The sequence below is a fragment of the Chaetura pelagica genome, unplaced genomic scaffold (assembly GCF_000747805.2).
Source record: "Chaetura pelagica isolate M959 unplaced genomic scaffold, ChaPel_1.0 scaffold46, whole genome shotgun sequence".
NCBI classification, from domain to species: Eukaryota; Metazoa; Chordata; class Aves; order Apodiformes; family Apodidae; genus Chaetura; species Chaetura pelagica.
The window spans coordinates 6,113,438-6,133,065 of record NW_009954102.1 but is presented as its reverse complement, the minus strand read 5'-3'; the positions used below and the strand labels follow the sequence as shown (position 1 = coordinate 6,133,065).

At 37.6% G+C, this 19,628-nt stretch overlaps 1 protein-coding gene across 1 annotated transcript in view; it reads left to right on the top strand.

Annotated features, from left to right (window-relative positions):
* The window catches only part of CD2AP (CD2-associated protein), a 136,846-nt gene that overhangs the window by 106,270 nt on the left and 10,948 nt on the right, over nt 1-19,628 (top strand). The window contains exons 6-12 of the mRNA XM_010002423.1: nt 1,607-1,791; nt 5,216-5,324; nt 9,408-9,499; nt 11,163-11,267; nt 13,935-13,971; nt 14,358-14,420; nt 17,685-17,844. Coding sequence (XP_010000725.1) covers nt 1,607-1,791; nt 5,216-5,324; nt 9,408-9,499; nt 11,163-11,267; nt 13,935-13,971; nt 14,358-14,420; nt 17,685-17,844 — 751 coding nt within the window. The remainder of the gene's footprint in view (nt 1-1,606; nt 1,792-5,215; nt 5,325-9,407; nt 9,500-11,162; nt 11,268-13,934; nt 13,972-14,357; nt 14,421-17,684; nt 17,845-19,628) is intronic.

Sequence of the window (19,628 nt, the reverse complement as noted above, 5' to 3'; positions counted from 1 at the left end):
TTGTGTAATGTTCCAGGGAAAATGTGATCTATTTTCTTCTTGTAGCAATATGCACCCTCCTTTGTCAGATGTACAGTATTGATTGTGTTTAGCAAGGGTTTGCTCAGACACAAGGAAGAACTGCACTAGTGTAAAACAAGAGTTGTTAGACTTGAGCAGTCCCAAAGAGCTCAGTGGCTGTCTCCATGGAGGTTGAGTCCCTGGAGTTTAGTGGGGGCTGGTGAGGTGAATTTACAAATGGGTATGTGTTGGTCTTAATTCCTGAATACTGAGATCGGTTGGACTGAACAGTAATATGAAGTAATTGTATTTTCTGTTGGTAACTAACAAGTTATGGTTTTTCAGCCCTTCACCCCCTCAGAGGTTATATTTAATGTTCAGTAATTTCACAGTGAGAATCTCGTGTATCTGATGATTCTTTCCATGCTCCCAGAAAACAATTGATGCCCTGTCCACTGAGCTATGGTCTCTCAAACATGCAACCTGGATCTTTCTCATCAGTGAATTTTTTAGCTGTCCTTTTAGATATCTAAGAGGAATATAATAACTAAGTGAAGAGTGACTCAGTGGAGGAAAGGTGAGAAACTGAAGAGGCTCTGTAACTTTGTGATATCGTCAAAACCCCTTTAAATTATGCCTGGGGGAAGAGGGTTTAATCTTTATTGCAATTCCCAGACCTGCATATGCTGGGAAGAATTTAACTGAAAAGCTCAAAGATGTGGATGCTATTTTGAATGTGGTTTATAAAAGCTGTTTATTTTCACAACTGTCTCCTGGCATTCTACACATGGAAATAGTTTGCCCATGAATACTAGTTTGTGGGTTTCAACAGATTTGACTGTAACTTAAAGTATTAAAAAAATGCATTCTTAAAAGCCTGTAACACCTACATTAAGTTCTCTGAGCTATGTTTTTTAGGGGACAATGTTGTCCCTTAAAACAGAAAGATTAAAATAATCTTACATACTTGTTATCTACCAGTGATTGATCTCAAACAACTATATCTGATTTGAATATCTAAATTATTTAAAACAGATTTAAAGTGTTATCAGGTTTAAAACCTGTATACATAAATTTGCAAGAAACTCTCTTCAGGTATTTTCAGTAGTGCATTTTGAGCAATAAGAGAATTTCTCTTGATTCCTCGTGAGGCATCACTAATACTGAAACATACTGGTTTTTCTTCTGGCTGTTGAAAGATGATACAACTCTTTATGGACCTTTATTGCTTTCAGCAACTCTAGCTATGCAAATGACAAGCTTTTAAATGTTGGACTAACATTCAGAGAATGCCTAAGCAATATTTCGTGACACTAATGGAAAACAGAACGTTGATATTAGCAAACTATGGAGCCTCAGTGGTAATTGAAATAGCAAGAAATATTAGTGATCTAATTACTTGGTTGCCAGAATGTGTTCAGTGTAATGTTGGTGTCATTTCAAACGGTCTTATGTGAGATATTGCACCTACAATAGTGTTCCTAGAAAAACTGTTGAGCAAGAGCAGTGCATACAGCCTTGTTACTTCCACTTTTTTTTTCCCAAGAAAAGCAAATAAATAAATTCAGGTATTAAAACAACTTTTTTTTTTTTTTTAAACTATCAGAGTCTGTTTTCAGTGGTCCTACCTCACCTGTAGTGTCTCCAGGAAATGGGAGTGAACCTGGATCTGGTCCAGCACAGCCAAAGAAAATCCGAGGTGTTGGGTTTGGAGATATTTTTAAAGAAGGCTCAGTGAAACTTAAGACAAGATTATCCAGTAATGAATCAGAAGATAAAAAACAAGATAAGGTTTGTAGCAGTTCATGTTGGTTTTGAGTTTCCTGTAAAAATAACGTAAAAGGTCTAGAATCAGAAGACATAATATATTGTAGAAGCAGAATGCACTGGCTATTTAAAATTTTGTCTGTATTGTTCCATAATAATCATCATCATCATCTTGTAGGACTCATGCCTGTACCAAAATAATTCTCCTCAAACTTCATTTGTTGTAAATTTTATATTTAAGATTGATTCCATAATGTCTACTCCAAGACCTTGGTGTTTAAAACAATAGAGAGGAAAAATGTGGTGCAAGACCTCATAGGTTCTCAAGCACATCTAGGTCTTCCTGTGCAAGTTAAACTTGGACTTTAATATAGTTTCTTTAATGTTTGGTTTGGAAGATCTCTGCAAGTTTGAGTTGGTTTTGAGATTGCTGGTCTAGGTCCCAGCTGTCATAACCAGTGTAAATGTCCTTCAGTGAATTCTGCTAAGCTTCTGGGTTTGGTGGTGTCTTAGGTTAATGGGCTACATAAACTGCTGATTGTGTAAGCCTGAAAAATACTGTTTGCATCCTCTTTCATTTTCTTTTCCCCTTTTTTTATATGTGGAAGAGGAACACTCTTGAGAATCAGAGATTGAACTTAAAGCCTAGGAGACAGATAAAGCGATGATAGTGAAATTGCTTTAGTTGGAGTTTTATTTTGATTTGAACCTGAGAGAACTCTTATCCCTTGGAAGCACAAGTGCAATGCTCAGTCCTTTGTCTTGAATTTATGGCACATTTATACCAGGATTTTCAGCTTTTGATAAAGGCAGCTGAGATAATCAAGTGTTTCAGTTTTTACTCAGGTTTTCAGATCAAGAAAGCTTTTAAAACCTTTGTCCAATTTCAAGTTTTTGTCAGTGGGCTAAGCTCATTAATGCTGTTTTGCTGACTGATTTACTTTCCTCTGCTGCTACAGAAATAATAGTAATGTTGCAGGGCAAAATGTTGCAGTGGTCATCCACCTGTAGACATGGTGTATATCCTTTTTGTTTCTGGTCCAGTCAAAACACCAGATGATTAAAAAAATCAGAGTTACAAGGGTGTCATCTTCTATTTAAGGCTTGGAGAATGTTATTTCCTAAGGAAGATTATGTTCAGTTTGGCTGGTAGAGCTAGTTTAATAGAGTTACGTTAGAGGTTGGACTGGATGATTTTGCAGGTCTTTTCCAACTTGAACGTTTCTATGAGAAGAGAAGGCTCCAGGGAGACCTTATTGTGTTCTTTTGGTATATCAAGGGAGCTTGTAGGAAAGATGGAGAGAGACTCTTGACTGAGGTTGGTGATAACATAACGAAGGGCAATGATTTTAAACTGAAGGAGGGTAAATTTAGATTGGATGTAAGGAAGAAAAGAGGTGTAGAGCCACAGGAACAGGATGCCCAGAGAAGTTGTGGATGTCCTGTCATCGGAAATGTTCAAGGTCTCAGGTTGAATAGGGTTTTGAACAATGTGATCTTAGTGAAAGATATCCCTGTCCATTTCTTTGGTTCTCTCCAGGCTTTGTTTCTTGGAGTCTGTGGGATCACTACATCTTTGTGTGAATGCTGTTAGACCAGAGTTTCAGGACATAGCTTTCAATTTGCTTTCTTGTCATGAGATTGATCATTCAGACATGTGTTTCCCTACCTTCTGCCTTGTAATTTAGGAGTATAAAGAGCCTATCTGCAATATGTTCAATTATTGTGAGGTCTGCTCAGACATTTTGAATTGTGTTATGTGACTGTATAAACACTGAAATATGTTGGCATTCTGTTTTCTTAGTTGGCTCATCTGGAAAGTTGTTGCGGGCTGTTTTTCAGCAAGAGTGGAAATGAAGTGAGAAAACAGTTTTGCATAGCTTAAAGACAATTAAATAAACAGTTGAATTTAGCACTTAGTATTCTACTTATGCTTGTTGCCAAAGTCATCCCAAAGGCAGATAGGCTTACAGCACAACCTGCAGAGCCCTAAGGAGATATTTCTTATAAAGGTCTTGCAAAATTGGCTGGCTGCTTTGGAATAATGTTCAGTTCTTTTTGGAATGAGATGGAGGGATGCTAGAAGGACATTCTTAGTCTTTAAGCCAGAGAAGAAAAAAGCTGTCATCAGGAAACTCTAGAGCAGAGAGGGTTGTTGTTTTGTTTTTATTTTTTTTCCCTTGGCAAATTTGGAGACAGTTCAGCACAGGAAGGCTGAACACTGATGTATCTGAAGTGCTCCAGAGTATATAGGCTCCTGCAGGAGACAGTGAGATAGGCTTCAGCTGATCCCAGCATCCTGCCTGGCTCAAGCTATTTATACCCTGTCTGCCTAAACTTCCTCACATTTCTAATTGCATCTCCTTTTGGAAGGGGGAAATGTAGAGAACTATTTCCATGTTGGACTTGTTTAATTTCATAGGTGGTTTATTTTAGTGCTTCCTTCATGTAGCATTCTGGAGTGAGTTAAATTTCATATGTACTCCAAGAACATCCCGAGTGACTGTGGCTTCCTCTGTGGTATGTCAGAGCTACCACCACCAGCCCACAGGCATCATCTGGTTTTGAGGAGAGTAAGTCTAGTTTCTCTGGCAGTAGAAGGTCTGTGAAGTTTAACTGTAAATGAAAATAAGCAGAGTAACTAAAGGCAACGGGATTCTTCCTGTCAATAATACTAGTAGGGCTGCTCAGGTAAGTTCTGTAAGTTATGGTAAGGACATACTCTGTGTTAGTAGCTGGTGAGGCTGTAAGGAAGAGGCTGCAACTGAAGCTGCCTGAATCTTTCTGGTAGCTCAGTAAGTCTCCTGGGAAGAAAAAAATGTCATAATATTGGAACAATTATTTTAGCCAGATAGTAACTCTGACATTTTTTACCAATTGTCATGCCTCTAGTTTTTTGGTTCAGGAGAAATTTAGTTGTTCTGGTTCTGTTCTGTATGAGATCATTAAAAGTGAAGGGAAGCTGGGATGGGCATTCATATGCTCAATTGTCTTGAGTAGTTAAAAACTGATTCTGTCTTCTGCTGAGGTGATGTATGGCTACTGAATATTTCTGTTTTTATTCCAGTGCAAAGTAAGTGTGGTCAGTGAGTTTCTTTCAGCAGAGCTGTTGAACAACCACTCTGTTCTGTGCTGGAGGAGGCAATTTTTGGGATAATGGAACAGTAAAACTTGAAGCTGCTGATATATGATTGCAGAAGTGTGTCTGGCAATATTCTGAGATTGCTTTCCAGTTTTGAAAGCTGTGTTGTGGCTCTAATTGGTAGACAAAGTTCTAATTGCAGTGGCTGTAATGGAGTTTAAGTACTTAATGGGAAAGCTCATTGAATCTCTTGGAGATGGACAATTGCGTCATCTCAGCTGATGAAAACCTCAGCATATCCTGTAGCCTAATCAAAAGTAAAACTCAATGGATTTTTCTTAACAAAGTTCTCTTTCATTCATACAGCCATCACCTAACCACCTCCCTGGAACAAAGCTAATTCATTTTACCAGTACAACAAAGCCTGAAAACTCACCAGAAGTAGTAAAATCAGAAGCTGAAAGTAAACCAAAAGGTAAGGCTGGTGGAGCTCGACATCCATTGCTGGGTGGTCCTCTCTAGAGACATATTTGGTTGTCACATTTTCAAATTTTGTGTATACTGGATTTCTGTGTAATGTTCTCTACCTCTGAGGAGTTACACGAATGCATAAGAGTCTGATGAAGTATTTACTTGCATTTCTGTGGAAAAGGAATCAAACCCATTTGTAGGGGTGTCTCCCAGAACAAAATAACACTCCGGTATGAAGTTTTATTGCAGCAGCCCCTTTGCTACATTGATGTGCTCAAACTGACTTAATTTCTGCCTAGCTTTTACTGTTCAGCTGGGATGCTGGAAATGTATTGCTACAGAGCCAGCCCCCAAGCTTAGTTTCTGTCTTTAGGCTATAGAAGTGACTCTCTAAGCTCAGATTTACTGTGGAGTTGCTGGTGTGTTGTCATAACTGTATGCAAAGTTTCTTGCATCAGAAAGTTGGTGCTTATGTCTCATTGAAGTCTGTTCCCTAGTTAATACATTTACACTGTGGTTCTGTTTATAATACATTCATTTTTCTTTTTCTTTTTTATACTATCTCTGATTTATGACTTCATTTAACTACCAAATTACATCATTTTATCTAGAGTCATATTTGCAAGTTAATCCAAAAGACCTTGTGGGAGTGCCAACCCCATATAAAAAAAATGAACCTCAATTATGTGATGTGTGGACAGCTCATTTCACCTAGTTCCAGGGCAGACTTGTAATTTCAAGTATATTTTTGTTCTGTGAGGAAATACCTTATTTTGGTGTAAGTGGGCAGTTTGACATGTAATGCATAATTTGCAGAAGTAAGAAAACTGCAACAAACAATAGACTTCAAGAGTTGTGGAATTAGCACAACAAAGGCACTTGAAGTGGCAGGTTTGTTAGTGAGAGCCCTGTTTGTAGCTGTGGCAGTGCATAGGGCAGCTGTGCCATTTAGCCCTATTTTGGCTTTGTTGAATTGGATAGCTCTAAAGAGAATGACCATGTTTACAAATGAGTGTTGCTCTCAAGAAGTGTTTGATATCATGGTTTGAGAAGAGTTAATACTTAAGCTTTGCTGTTGCAAAGCATGTGCCCAATGTTTGTGTTATGCCTTAGATGAACATCAATGCACACATACCTAGAGCATGCTGAGTTGGAAGGGACCCATCAGGATCATTGAGTCCAACTCCTGTGCCTGTGTAGGGCACCCCAAGAATCACACCATGTGCCTGAGAGCATCATCCAAATGCTTCTTGCACTCAGGCAGGCTTGGTGCTGTGACCACTGCCCTGGGGAGCTTGTTCCAGTGCTCAACCACCCTCTGGGTGAAAAACCCTTTCCTGATATCCAACCTAAGCCTCCCCTGATTCAGCTTCCTGCCATTGCCCCAAGTCCTGTCACTGGTCACAGGAGTGAAGAAATCAGGACCTGCCCCATCTCTTCCCCTTGTGAGGAAGCCACAGACTGCACTGAGGTCACCCCTCAGCCTCCTCTTCTCCAAGCTGAAGAATCCAAGTGACCTCAGCTGCTCCTCACAAGTCATCCCTTCCAGACCCTTCACCATCCTCATGGCTCTCCTTTGGACACTCTCCAACAGCTTGATGTCTTTTTTTCTATTGTGGTGCCCAAACTTGCACATGGTACATACTTACATGCAACTTGGAAATCTTTACTAAACAGCAAATTTGGGGTAGAATTAGAATATTGCTTTTAAACCATTCTAGTGCTATTGCTGTAGGAGCCATCAAGGCAGTGTGCAACCCTGAGCTTTGGGAAGTTTGACTTGTCTAAAACTTTGTGTAAAAATTAGCACAGGTCTGCCTAAAAAATGTGGATCTTCAGTACTGAACACTCAACTTTCAGTATTTATCTTTCCATGATTTCAGCTGCATTTTATGCTAAAAGCATAGAAATTGGGCTAATCCAGTGGCCATGCTGGGTCTCTGCTCCCCAGAAAAATGACTTCACAGGAGGGAATGTATAGGTGACAATGATAGATGCTGTAGGAGAACATCAGTTGAAAATACCTATAGACACCACTTAAGAACATCTTATAACCTTTGGAAGAAAGCTTATTTTCCTTCCTTTGTGTTTTTATTTCAATATAGATCGTATTATAGTTTATGAATGTCATCCTCAGTTTTGAAGGGAGCAAGTTTAAAATAAACTATGTTCAATATGTGAGCAAATGAACAGAGATCTCCAAAATGTCTAGTGTGGCTTATTTTGCAGTGTGACTGCTGTTTCTGGGAAGCTTGTTTTGGCCTCTGGTGCAATTATGTCCAAGTATTTAGTTTAAAAAATAAAATTATCACAATTTGACCCCCTTTCTCCCCATTATGTCAGAATACATCATCTGTGATTCCTGGTACTGTATTGTTAGTCCTGAGTCTTTGGAAAATCTTTGATTTTAAATTTCCTTTTATTAAAAATATTTACTGAAGTTCAGATTTGCTGTTTTGAAAATACCATCTTAGACTTAAATGCTGGGAAGTTGAACTGGACTCTTCATCTTAACTACAGACAGAATATAAGGCTCAAATATAAGGCTCCCCTCCAGGGAGGGGGCATCCACAACCTCCCTGGGCAACCTTTTCCAGTGCTTTCATACCCTCATGGTGAAGAATTTCTTCCTGGTATCTTACCTAAATCTCCCCTCTTTCTGTGTGTGGTTTTTTTTGGTGGTTTGTTGTTTGTTTGTTCATTTTTTTTTTAATTGAATATTTATTTTTCTGAATTAGTTTTTTTAGTCAGTGTGATAGTATTTTTTCCTGTATGTCGCATCTATATTTCAGCATTTTTGATCACTAAAAATGGCAGTAAAATAATGCAAGTTCTTGAACCTAGGATTACTCATGTGGTTACATATCTATGTATAAGGGTTCAAGGGCAGGTTTGATGGGGGTTGGAGCAACCTGGTCTAGTAAGAGGTATCCCTGTCTAGGCGAGGGGGTTGGAACTAGATGATCTTTAAGGTCCCTTCCAACCCAAACCATTCTATAGTATATCTGTCTCAAGCTAGATGTACTTTTGCATTTTGACAGTGGTTGGCACTGACCAAGGTAGATTTTTATTTAACAATACAATTTGTGCATTCTTCTAACTACAAAACACACAAAACAGCAGCAGAAAGATTCAGCTGTGGTTTGCTCATTTATTTTCTTACCATCCAGCAAAAGGCAGTTGTTAATGACTTGTCCTTTTGTTTGCTTCCTCTTCCTTCATCTGTCAGTTACAAAACCCCAGCCTTTTAGTCTGCTAAATAATTTTAGATGTGCTGGGGTTAAAAGAGGTGCCAAAAACGCTTTGCAGTCAGGACTTCTGTTTTCATCTATTTTGGCTTTTCTGGTGTTGTTTTTGTTGTAGCGTGGGAAAGGAAAGCAAATCCTCTTGCATTTTTACCTCAAATAGTTATCACAATTGTAAATGGATTAATTATTGAACTGTACCAAATGGCCAGAAAGAAATTATTCTTTCTACTTTTCACAGAAGAGGCTGTGACTGTCTGAATTGATCTCTCAGGCAAGCTCTGGTTTCAGGTGCTTAGCCAAGGAATTCTTTTGCTTCAGTCACTTGATTTCACTGTAGAATTTCAGCAAATGTGCTGCTTGGGAAGTTTCTGTAATTTCTGCTAATGGCATTTGTTTCATGAAGATTGCAAATTGTAGATAAATTAAAAAAAAAAAAGTCTTTTAAACTCTCAATAAAAAGCTTGAAACAGCTTTTGTCTGAAGTAGCTCAGTTGTACATACAATGCTATGGGGAGGGTTAGATGGGGTGTTACAATTTGAATTGTTCTCCCTCTGAAGTCAGAGTACTTGAATTAAGTTGCAGTTGTGGATAAAATGTTTCAGAGCTGGAACTTTTGACTTCACAAAGATTTATCTCCATTGCTCTGTAAATGTCTTAATTGTGATCCAAATAGCATAGTGCACCTTTTGCAGAGCAGTCTCAGGTGGCTGGTCTAGAAGGGAAGTATGATCGTAGTGACAATCTCTGAGCTCTGCTTTCAGACAGCACAAGTTGCTTAGTGTTATGTTTGTTACTACCCATGGTATGGAAGTGTAGTAATTGTGCTGCTTTGTTTCAGCCAAGGAATATTGCAGGACAGTAGTTTCCTATGAAGGCTCAAATGACAAACTCAGCTTTAAAGAAGGCGAGATCATCCAGATAATCAGTAAGGTAAGATGTTCTGTCTGCTCTAACCATTTAGTGAGTTTTTGTGTGTTTTGTGCAGGTAGGTAATGTGTAAAATGTGAAATAAGTGGAGTCTGTTGGGTTGGATATGCCTTTAGACTGACTTGTCTTGGGTGAGTGTCAGCTCTTTTCTTCTGCACTCAGTGGAGATACATGTGTCCTTAGAGATTGTTCCAGAGTGGAAAGTTATCTTGGATTCCTCAAAGGGCAGTCAGATTAAGTATATACCCAGTACCAAATGCCTTTTCAGTGAAGAAATTGGAAAAGCTTGTTGCAAATAGCCCTTTTACCTTCAGAATTTGTACTTTGATGATATAGCAGGCTGACCTAGAGGTGGTGGTTGGAAAGTACTAATGTGTCAAAAGGTGGGAAATGAAGATCTATACTTACTGATTTTTATCTAGGTATTATGAAAAAGACTGAGCCAATGTTTTGAGTAGAAGGATGAAGCCTAGGTGTTAGAGATGCTTGGTATTTTGGAGAAACCATACAGAAGTTAATGGTTCTGTCTGGCTATTCAGAGAAAGATGGTTATTTAGTTGGTTATTTCTATTTGTTTTTAATACTGAAAACCCTTTTTTGAAAGATCATCTTGTTGCAGAGATGGTTTTTAAGAAGAAATGAACATACCCATACTGAATTTTCCTGCACTACTGTTTTGTTAGTTACTGTTTACATGCTGCAATACTAAAGGAATAACAACCTGTCTAAAAAAAGTGCAGTTTCTTTTTTTATTTTTCTTTGTTTTCAGCTTTCACCTTTTATTTTCAGCACTAATCACCTATTCAGGTCTTCCTCTTGCCAATTCCTCCTTTAGTTTAATGTAAGGTGGGATTTTTTTCTTAAAATTAGTTTTTAGTTTATTTTTCTCCCTTTCCTTCTACCTGTCCAGTGTTTCAGCTGAAACGAGTGCCAAATTGTTGTTCTTGTGTAGTAAACTTCAGATGAGTTACTTGATGCTGTTAACAGTGGCACATCACCAGTAATCCACTTAGACTTGTGTGGAACACTGACATCTGCAGAGTTTTGGATCTGAGACACAGAGAAAAGCTGATATTTGTACTGTTAAAATACTCAAATCATGTCATACTTTCTGTTACAGACAAGCTAAGGCCTTGATCCAATAAGATCATGTAATGGATTTCTGTGTCAGTGAATTAATAGTGCATTTATTTTTTCTTATGTCTTAATGTGGTTATTTTTTCCCTCAGTGAGCTGTATGCTCTTGCTTCTTTACCCTTTTCAGATAAGTAGGTCTCATGAATCAGATCAGAATCATTTTTATTTAGTATATTATGTATTGCTCAAATGATCCTTGAAGTGTTTATTGAACACTTATTGGTCAAGGAAGTTGAGAATATTGAATGTTGTGCATTGGGTTTGTTTTCCTGCCCTTTGCAGCTCTTATCCTTATACCTTTATCTTATATATGATGTAATATAATTTCATCCTTCTTTTTAGAAAACATACATAAATTGACCAAGCCTATTCCCATCTGTAGCTGTTTTCCCTTGCTCAGGTGGCCAAAGTCTTATAAATGTGGTGTTTCAGACAAACAATTGTTTTATGTTGTAGGTAAAAGCAAAAACATTGTTCCTGTAGCTGTATCAAATCAATACAGATTAAAATATCCTGTTGTTTATTTTAGGACACTGGAGAGTCGGGCTGGTGGAAAGGAGAACTGAATGGTAAAGAGGGAGTCTTCCCAGATATTTTTGCTGTCCAAATACAAGAGTCTGATAAAGACTTCCCTGTAAGTTTTTATGTGTGTCATTTAGTATCAAAGCAAAGTATTGATGGAAATGCAGGAAATAAAAGCTTCACGGCACATTATGCTGTGAATATTAATACAATTGTGGCAGTTTTATCTTGAGTTAGTTATATAACTTCATCCTGAATTAGTTATATCGAAGAAAGGTTAATGTTCGTGTTGAACTTCTTAACTATTACATAGAGCCATGCTTTTCCAGACTAACTGTAATTAATGAGGATGATTATTTTGTAGAAAAGGATATAGTTCTGATAATGTGGTGTTATATGTAACTGATTCCTGAATTAAACGCTTGCTGTGCTGAAGGGAGATAAGCAGTCAGTCTCTTCCATCTGTAGTCCTGTAAGTAATTAGAACTGCAAAATGCTGAATGACCCCCATGGCACTGACTGGGATTTTCCCATGTTAAGACTTGGCAGTAGTTGGCAATGCACGAAGGATAGTTTTAGGTGGGATCTAGAAATAGTTTTTGTCACCATCTCATGTGCTAACTCATGTCAGTCCGTGTTTTTGTGTGGTACTTCTTGCTCTTGTAATTTTGGTTCATATTTTAGATTATTTTTTTTTTTGGTTGAGGTTATTGTGATGTTTTGGTTCTGACAAGTTTGTGTAGCAGAAATGGCTGTGTTAATCCAAAAACATTGATCATCCTCAGATGGGACAGATCCAGGTGCAGATGAGGACATGTAAGTGCTGAAGCTTGTATCTCAGCAGAGCAGAGTTTCAGTTTCGTAGTAATTTAGTGACATTTGGTTTGGAATTGAAGATATTCACAGAGGATTTCTAGATAGAACCTGACAGTTATTAGCAGTTAACCTCAGTTACCTGACATAAACAGAATGTCTGAATACTCCAAGTCAGTGTGTTTTGTTTTGTTTTTTCAAATTGATTCTGAGCTTTACAAGGATGACATGGATACCCTAACACAGGACTGGTTTGATTTGAGGGGTGAGTGGGCAGTGTTGCTGGTCTGCAATACAGAATTGTTCCCTTGAGAGAGAGAAAACAATGGTTCTTTAGCTGTAAACGATGTTTCCTGTGGACAGACCTTGCTTTCATCTTGCTTTTCACCTTGCACTAGGCAACTTTGAAGTTCAGGGCATTGGATGGCTGGTTATTGTGATCAGCTATTTGATACTGAGTTAATAAAGCTGCAAATCAGAATCATATAATGGCAAGTTGATGCTGAACTCTCAGCTTAATTATTTCTGGTGTAGGCAGCAGTACTGCACAGCTGGATAATGTATTTGCTTTTTTTTGGGAAGGAAGTAACAGGCTTGTTATCTAACTTCTCTAGCTTTTATGTTCTCTGACACTAGAGAAAGAAATGTGATAGGGGTTTTCATTACAGTTTTCATTAATTACAGTTCACTTGTCAAAAGAAAATCTTTCTGTATAAAGAAGAGCTTATTCAGTACTGATAGGGGCACAGAAGTGAAATCCATCCATAGCAACTGTTTAAAAAATACCCACTACAAGGAATTTCTGGATGTGCTTTATTAGACCAAGCTCACATGGTTTCTGCAGTATTTGTATAAAGAACAAGTTTCTTTGTAGGCTTTTGTGATAATTTTTTTCAGTGAGTCTTGTCTTTGTTCCTTGTCCCAAAAACAAGGACACTTGTTCTACAGCATATTAATGAATTGGATTCTGAGGATGAGGTGGGTTGAGATGTCTGACCTGAGAGGTGCCACTACTCCTTCAGCAGGAGACAAATTAAAATTCAATTTTACCAGTTTAAGGAAGTAATAAATGACTGCATTTCAAAATAGTTATTGTATGAAGTTTATAGTATAAACACATTGGGATGGACTGCCCAGGGAAGTGGTGGAGGCACCATCCCTGGAGGTGTTCAAGGAAAGGCTGGATGTGGCACTTGGTGCCATGGTCTGGTGATGTGGTTGTGTTAGGTCCTAGACTGGACTTGATGATCTTAAAGGTCTTTTCCAGCCTTGGTGATTCTGTGATTTTCAGTGTGCAAACTGCAGCTCTGGAATACTTTTCAAATTTTTGATGGCTAGTTTGTCCATCTTTCCCACTTAAATAGACTGTGATAAGGAAGCTCAACAAATGTTTTTGCTGTAGCTACAGTGTTTAAGTTGCAAATGCTGCTGCTGTTTCTTACTGTTGTAATTTAAAAGTCAATGGATTGAAATAGTACTTCTGATACCTAACTTAGAACCTTTTTTTTCTGATGGAAATTACTTTTTTTTGGCCTCAAATGTGTACCTGATTACTCTTTTAAGCTTCTGCTCTACTAAGAGCAAGGTTTACATACTGAAATTAAAATGAGCTCAATCAGAGCAATTCTTTGGACGAGAAAAGGTGTCATTCATAGGTTTTAGTTCTTTGTATCTTTCATGCTTATGTGCATTGCTGAAACACTCTTCTGATTCAAAGAAACCTGCATTTTGTTTCTGTTCTTGTAACTAGTTGTCTGGGAAATATCAGAGGAGTTACTCCAGTTCTCTGTGTTTCCTGACTGTGAATTGATTGCCTCCTTTGTTAAATACTTTGAAATCTGGTAGTAAACAAACTAGACATTACAGTATGCAAAACAAAACACAGTTAAGTCAATCTTTGATAGAGAATATCTGTTTGTTTATTTATGATTTTTGTTGTTTTTTTTTTTTTTTTTTCATTCTGCAGAAGTCAAAGAAACCTCCACCTCCAGTTAAAAGTCCAGGTACATAGTATATGCATGGCAGTATGTGTCTGAGGAAATACTACATTTCAGAAGCAGTGTATGACTTCAGAAGAAAATTTAAAAGTAACTTCATATTTCCTAGTAATGGTTGGAAATTGGTAGCTGCACCAATAGTCTCCATTTGAGGTTACTTTTTATGCTTTATATATTTTGCTGCTGCTATATATATGTTATGATGGAGTGTAATTTGGAAACATTTAATACAGGCTTACCCTTTTCTGGGCTCAAAAGAGTGTTTATAAATAGTATTACACTCCTTGCAAAATTGAAAATATAAACACAAATTGATGTATGTCATATTTTTAGTTAGTGACTAGATAATTAAAGCTCTTTGAGAAATGTCTCTGGTTTGTTTTTGCATTCAGCTCCAAAGCCTGAATTGCCAGCTGGGGAGAAGAAATTCTCTCCTTGGAGGCCTGAAGAAAAAGGTGAGACCAGTTTTCTTCATAGTTAATTTCAGATTTATAAACAAGTTTGAGATGTTAGTTTGGCTGCTCTGTGCCATAGGTGCCAGTCTGGAAGACATCATACAGATTCTCTTTGTACCATCTACCCAAGTTCTGATGTCTGTGATGTTGTGGAAATGTATTTAGAGTAATTAAACAACCACACTTTTAAGAAATGTGTAATTCTTCTTACTGCATTGCATTCTGAAAAATATTTGTTTCACAGCATAGTAATGTAGTTACTGCTTAATTAAACTAAGTGTAGTTCTGTGATAATGTCTGCAGTTTTGAACAGTAAGTTGTTAGAAATGAAAATGTTTGCTACTCCTTTTGAATGTTTTAGCCAAAATCAATCAGATGGAGAAAAAAGAAAGAAAGGAATGAAACAGTAACAACACAGTCACAATGCTCAGAAATTGATTTCTTGTCCTATTAATTCTTGTTATATTAATTCTTGTTATATTCCATGTTTTCCAGCTACACAGAATTTGGAGGTGCTTACCACTTTATTCTTAAAATTTAACGGGTGCCTTTATTTCAGAATACAAGCTACTTTTATCACCTAAACACGTCTAAAGTGCTTATTGTTGTGTTTGAAAAACTGGGTGAGGGAAGCTGTTAAATTGTTTTGACTGTGTAAAAAGTCAGAAGATTAAACAGGCATGCTGGTTGGGTCTTAAGAAATTCTGATGTTGCTACATCTTAACCATATTGCAAAAACACTGTTCCCTGAATAGTGAACTGTGGGTGACTGTAGCTAAACAGCATGTCAACCAAAAAGCCTGCTTGATGGGTTTCTTGGCTTCCTTGGGCAGTTTTAATAACCCACATTTTAATCAAAGCCTGTTCTCAGGTGTTTCATATGAAGAATGTGAGCAAACAAATCATTCCTGTATGTTGAAACAGTATTTTCAGGTGTGAATAGAGATCAACTGTATTATTCGAGAAATTTTGATCAATTGCCTCTTATAAACTTATAATAAACTGAAATTTAGTTTTAGACTGGTTCTATTCATGCTGTAGTGTTAACCTTTGCATAGTTGAGTTCAGCTGTTCATGGAGGAGTTTAGGAATGTGACATCATCCAAAATCCTTACAAACATGAAAGCTTCTGAAAAATTACGGTCGTGTTACTGTTCTTTACTGTGGCAAAGGAAATGATGAAGGAAAAATTTGCCTTGTATTCATTAAAGGTCAGGTCTTAGAAGTTCCTTCTTCACATAGCAGTACTGTTTTACTAGAAGAGATGCCCATTTACCAGGACAGTTTTACTTGTAGGAGAAAAACCAAACATGTTCATACTAGTGATTCAATTAATTAGTGTGTACATTCATTGAACAGCTCTAATTAGAAGCTATCGAACCGTGTAATTTTAAAATGCCTATTGGGAGACTAATACATCTGTCTTTGTGATAAAAAAATTAGTAAAAAATTAAAAGCAATACTCCTGTGTTTCTGTATTTATAGTGAAAGACACTTAGTGGTGTAATACAGAAATTTTTGTCCAGTGTAAATGTCTCCAGACTAGTGTTTTTATTTCCGTTACTGAACTGCTCATTTTTAGCCAACCCTGATCTTTTTCATTGCCAAGCAAAATCCAGAAAAGACTCATGCCATTTTGTCTGTGCTCATGATTAATATTAACCTTTGGTATTAACTTTTTCCACTTAGTTCTGGACCGTTTTTTATATTGAGATTTTGTGTGGGAGTAATTGAAGGGAAAACTGACATGATAATTCAGGGATACGATTTGACGGCAGCATTTTTTTTCTGCCCTATTTATGAGCTCCTCCTTAAAAACAAAAGGTATAACTCTCACCTTGTGTTCAGCACACCTAAAATAAAGCTGTTTGATGAAGGAATAGTAACTGCTGTAGGACATTTAAGCTTTAAATCTTGCGAAGAGGTTCAGTAGGCACAAGTGGCTGTTAAGAAGCTGTTTTTCAGAGGACAGGCAGCACCACCCTGTGGCAAAATTCTTCCACTACTTCAGTGCTTTATTTTCTTAACTCTCTGCTAAGAGAGGCTGGAAGGTGATGCCGACCAGCTTAGTTGTTTTTTTTTTTACTTCATCTCTTCCAGTGTTCAAATGTCCCGAAGCAGGATGGTGATTCTGCCCTAGATCATGTTTTTTTGATCAAGTATCTGTATTTCTGTGAAGGAAAATGGGTGTTTTCCCATTTTACGGCAGAAGGGCTGACAGTGGCTGCAGGACTTGTCCAAGGGATGTCAGTCATAGACCTGACAGTGAAGACACTTAGGTGAGATGGAGCCAAACCAAATTTCCAACCCTAGCCCCAAATTCTTGGACTATATAAACACTTTAGTGTAGACCAATACTTGGTTAAAAGTAAAGTCATAAGAGGGGAGGATGGGGAGAGTCAAAGCTGAAAGTCAGTATTTCCATACCAGTTTGCTGATTTATTGCCCTGTAGGAGCAGTAACTGCAAAGGACTGGAACTCCTTACTGTAACCTAGCAATAATATTTTAAATCCTCAGTGCTTTGTGCATGCCTGACTGAGCTGTAGCATAGTTTTATGAGGAAAAGTAAAAGGTATGTTCTGGATATTCCACAGGGTGTGATTAAGGAACCTGACTGAAGACTTCAGTTAACATTTGTGGAGCAGCTTGAATTTTTCAGTGTCCCATGTTTTCTATGTCAGCTCCTCTGGACAGTATTGAATTAGGTCATGCAGTCATGAACAATAAATCTAACTTTCTTGTTTAATTTTCCATACTTAATTTGTATCTTGAATTTGTTGGGAGGTAGACTTTATCCAAAACAAGTGCAGTTATTCAGATAAATATTAATTTCCCCCTGTTTTTTTCCATAGGTAAATTATGTATGTATGTAAGAAGTCTAATTACAACAAAATAAAAAAACAAATCCTACCTTTTTAAGAGGAGATAAGGTGAATTCATAGAAAAGACAAAGGATTAGCAGTACAGAGAGATTCTTTGTTCTTAGCTGTCATTTGTGGTGCAATAATGTGAATCTGTAATTCTTTACTATTGTTTCATGTCAGTAGGAAGATATTTTGCTTACTTTAACATGGTGGTTTTTAAGTTCAGGTAAGTACTTTGTGTGTTTTGATAAGGTATCACTTAAGATACTTGCATATTTTCTTTTCACTTTGATGTTCAAAGGCAGTCTTTCTGACAGCAGCTGCTTTCTAATTGATTAGTATTGCAACGATTCTAGACAACATGGGTTTTTAAAATGATGTGGTGGTGTATTTTGTCAGATGAAAAGGGAGTTTTGGATCAGAAGCCTTTGAAGCCACAAGCTCCTCAAGTACCACCCAAGAAGCCTATTCCTCCTAGCAAGACCAACAACTTACTGAGAGCAGGGCTTCTGCACCCAAAACGTCCTGATAAACCTGTTTTGCCATCATCTGTATCCAGGTCAGTATTAGTTAAATTATACACACCAAGTCTATTTTATTTGCTTTGTTTTTCTATCCATCTTCATGGATGAGGTTGGAAGAAACAAGTGTTTTAAGAGTGAAAAGGATGAAAAGGTAAGTTTTGCTCTACACGTACAAGCATCTTGGTTTTCCAAGTCTTTATCACTGTGAATTTATAACTTTCTAATTCTTCAAGAGATTTAATCCATCTCAGAGTAAGTATTACAGCAGGAGGCAGATACAGTTACAAACCTGTGGGCTGCTTTGCTTTCAGCCTGCCCCATAATGAAAAAATTATAGCTACAGTAGCAGTGTGGTGTAAAAGAATCTGTGGATGTGGCACTTGTGAATTATTATTGTGTTGGAAAAAACCTGAAGATTTGAGCTGCATCAACTTTCTTTGTTTTTTATAGAGAGACTAAGATAGAAAGGAAGATTTGGTGGTGTTAGGTCATAGGCTGGACTTGATCATCTCAGAGTTCTTTTCCAGCCTCAATAATTCTGTTACTTGAGCACAGTTAGTTCCTGTGCTAAAGGTTCTCAGTGTAGCTTGTGCTCTTCTGGGGAAGAGGCCACTTACTGCAGAGCCACATCCAGTCTCTCTCTTGAGTATACTCAGTTGAGTTACTGGACACATAAGGAGGGAAATGACAAGTGGTCTCTCACTTTTTCTGTTAGATCCACTTTAAATGCTTATTTTCACGAGTTTGTAATAGTTATTTGGGGTGTTTCACTAATTTTATATCAGTACAATCCCCCCACAGTTTACGTTTCTGCCTCAATTGAAGTATTTGCTCAGTCCTTACCCAAATCTGCAGAAAAACTGCCAACAGGTAACTATCCCTTTGGGATGTTTAGCTGACTTTAAGGAATCATGAGGAAGTAATGTTCTGCTGAACTTGGTCTTAGACAAAGAAAAGATTGGACAGCTTCTACATCAAACGAGTTGCAAAGAAAAGATTGGACAGCTTCTACATCAAATACCACCTTAAATACCTGCAAAAATAGTTTTTGTCAAGGTTTATCTTTCTTACAACAGATCCTGTCCACCTGAACCAAAAGGAAGATTATATAAGGGGACAGGACAGTGAGGAGGAGGGCAGTGGGAAAAGGGAGCCTGGGTAAGGTTCACACTCTGGACAGTTAACTTCAACAGAAGAGACTATCTAGGCTGAGCTGCCTCTGGTGCTTCTGTGCCTCTCATCCCACCCTGCACATGCTGGACAACATTGGATGCCTGACTGAAGAGTTAGATCATTGCCAGTCTACTTAGGTTTTCAGTCTGTAATTCAGTTATATCATGTGGTATTTTGGAGTTTCCCTAGTAAAGACTTTCTTCTTTAAAGCCACTGGTCATGTTCTCCTCCCTCATTTCAGAAAATGGTTACGGATATAAAGGGATGCACAGATGCACTTAACAGAAATCTGTAGTAAACTTTGGTCCTTTAATGAAAACATTCAATCTTAGGGCTATTTAAATATATTTTAAAGCCTGAAAGTTTAACATTGCTGTAGGAGGATAAGGCTGCTGTCTCTCTTTCTACTGCTGAGAAAAGGGTTTGGGAGATAAGTTAATGACAGGAACACACACTGGTAACTGGACCGTTATGCTGTGGCATAAAGGGCAGCAAGAATTGTAAAGGAAATGTAATCTGTTCTTTTGTCTGTGTGTCTTTGTTTTGGTGAGGGTTTTTTTCCTGTTTGGATGGTGTGATTAGACATGGAAAGAATGATAGAATAAAGGCCATGGATGCAAGGTATTTTCTTCTATACCTGGAAGAA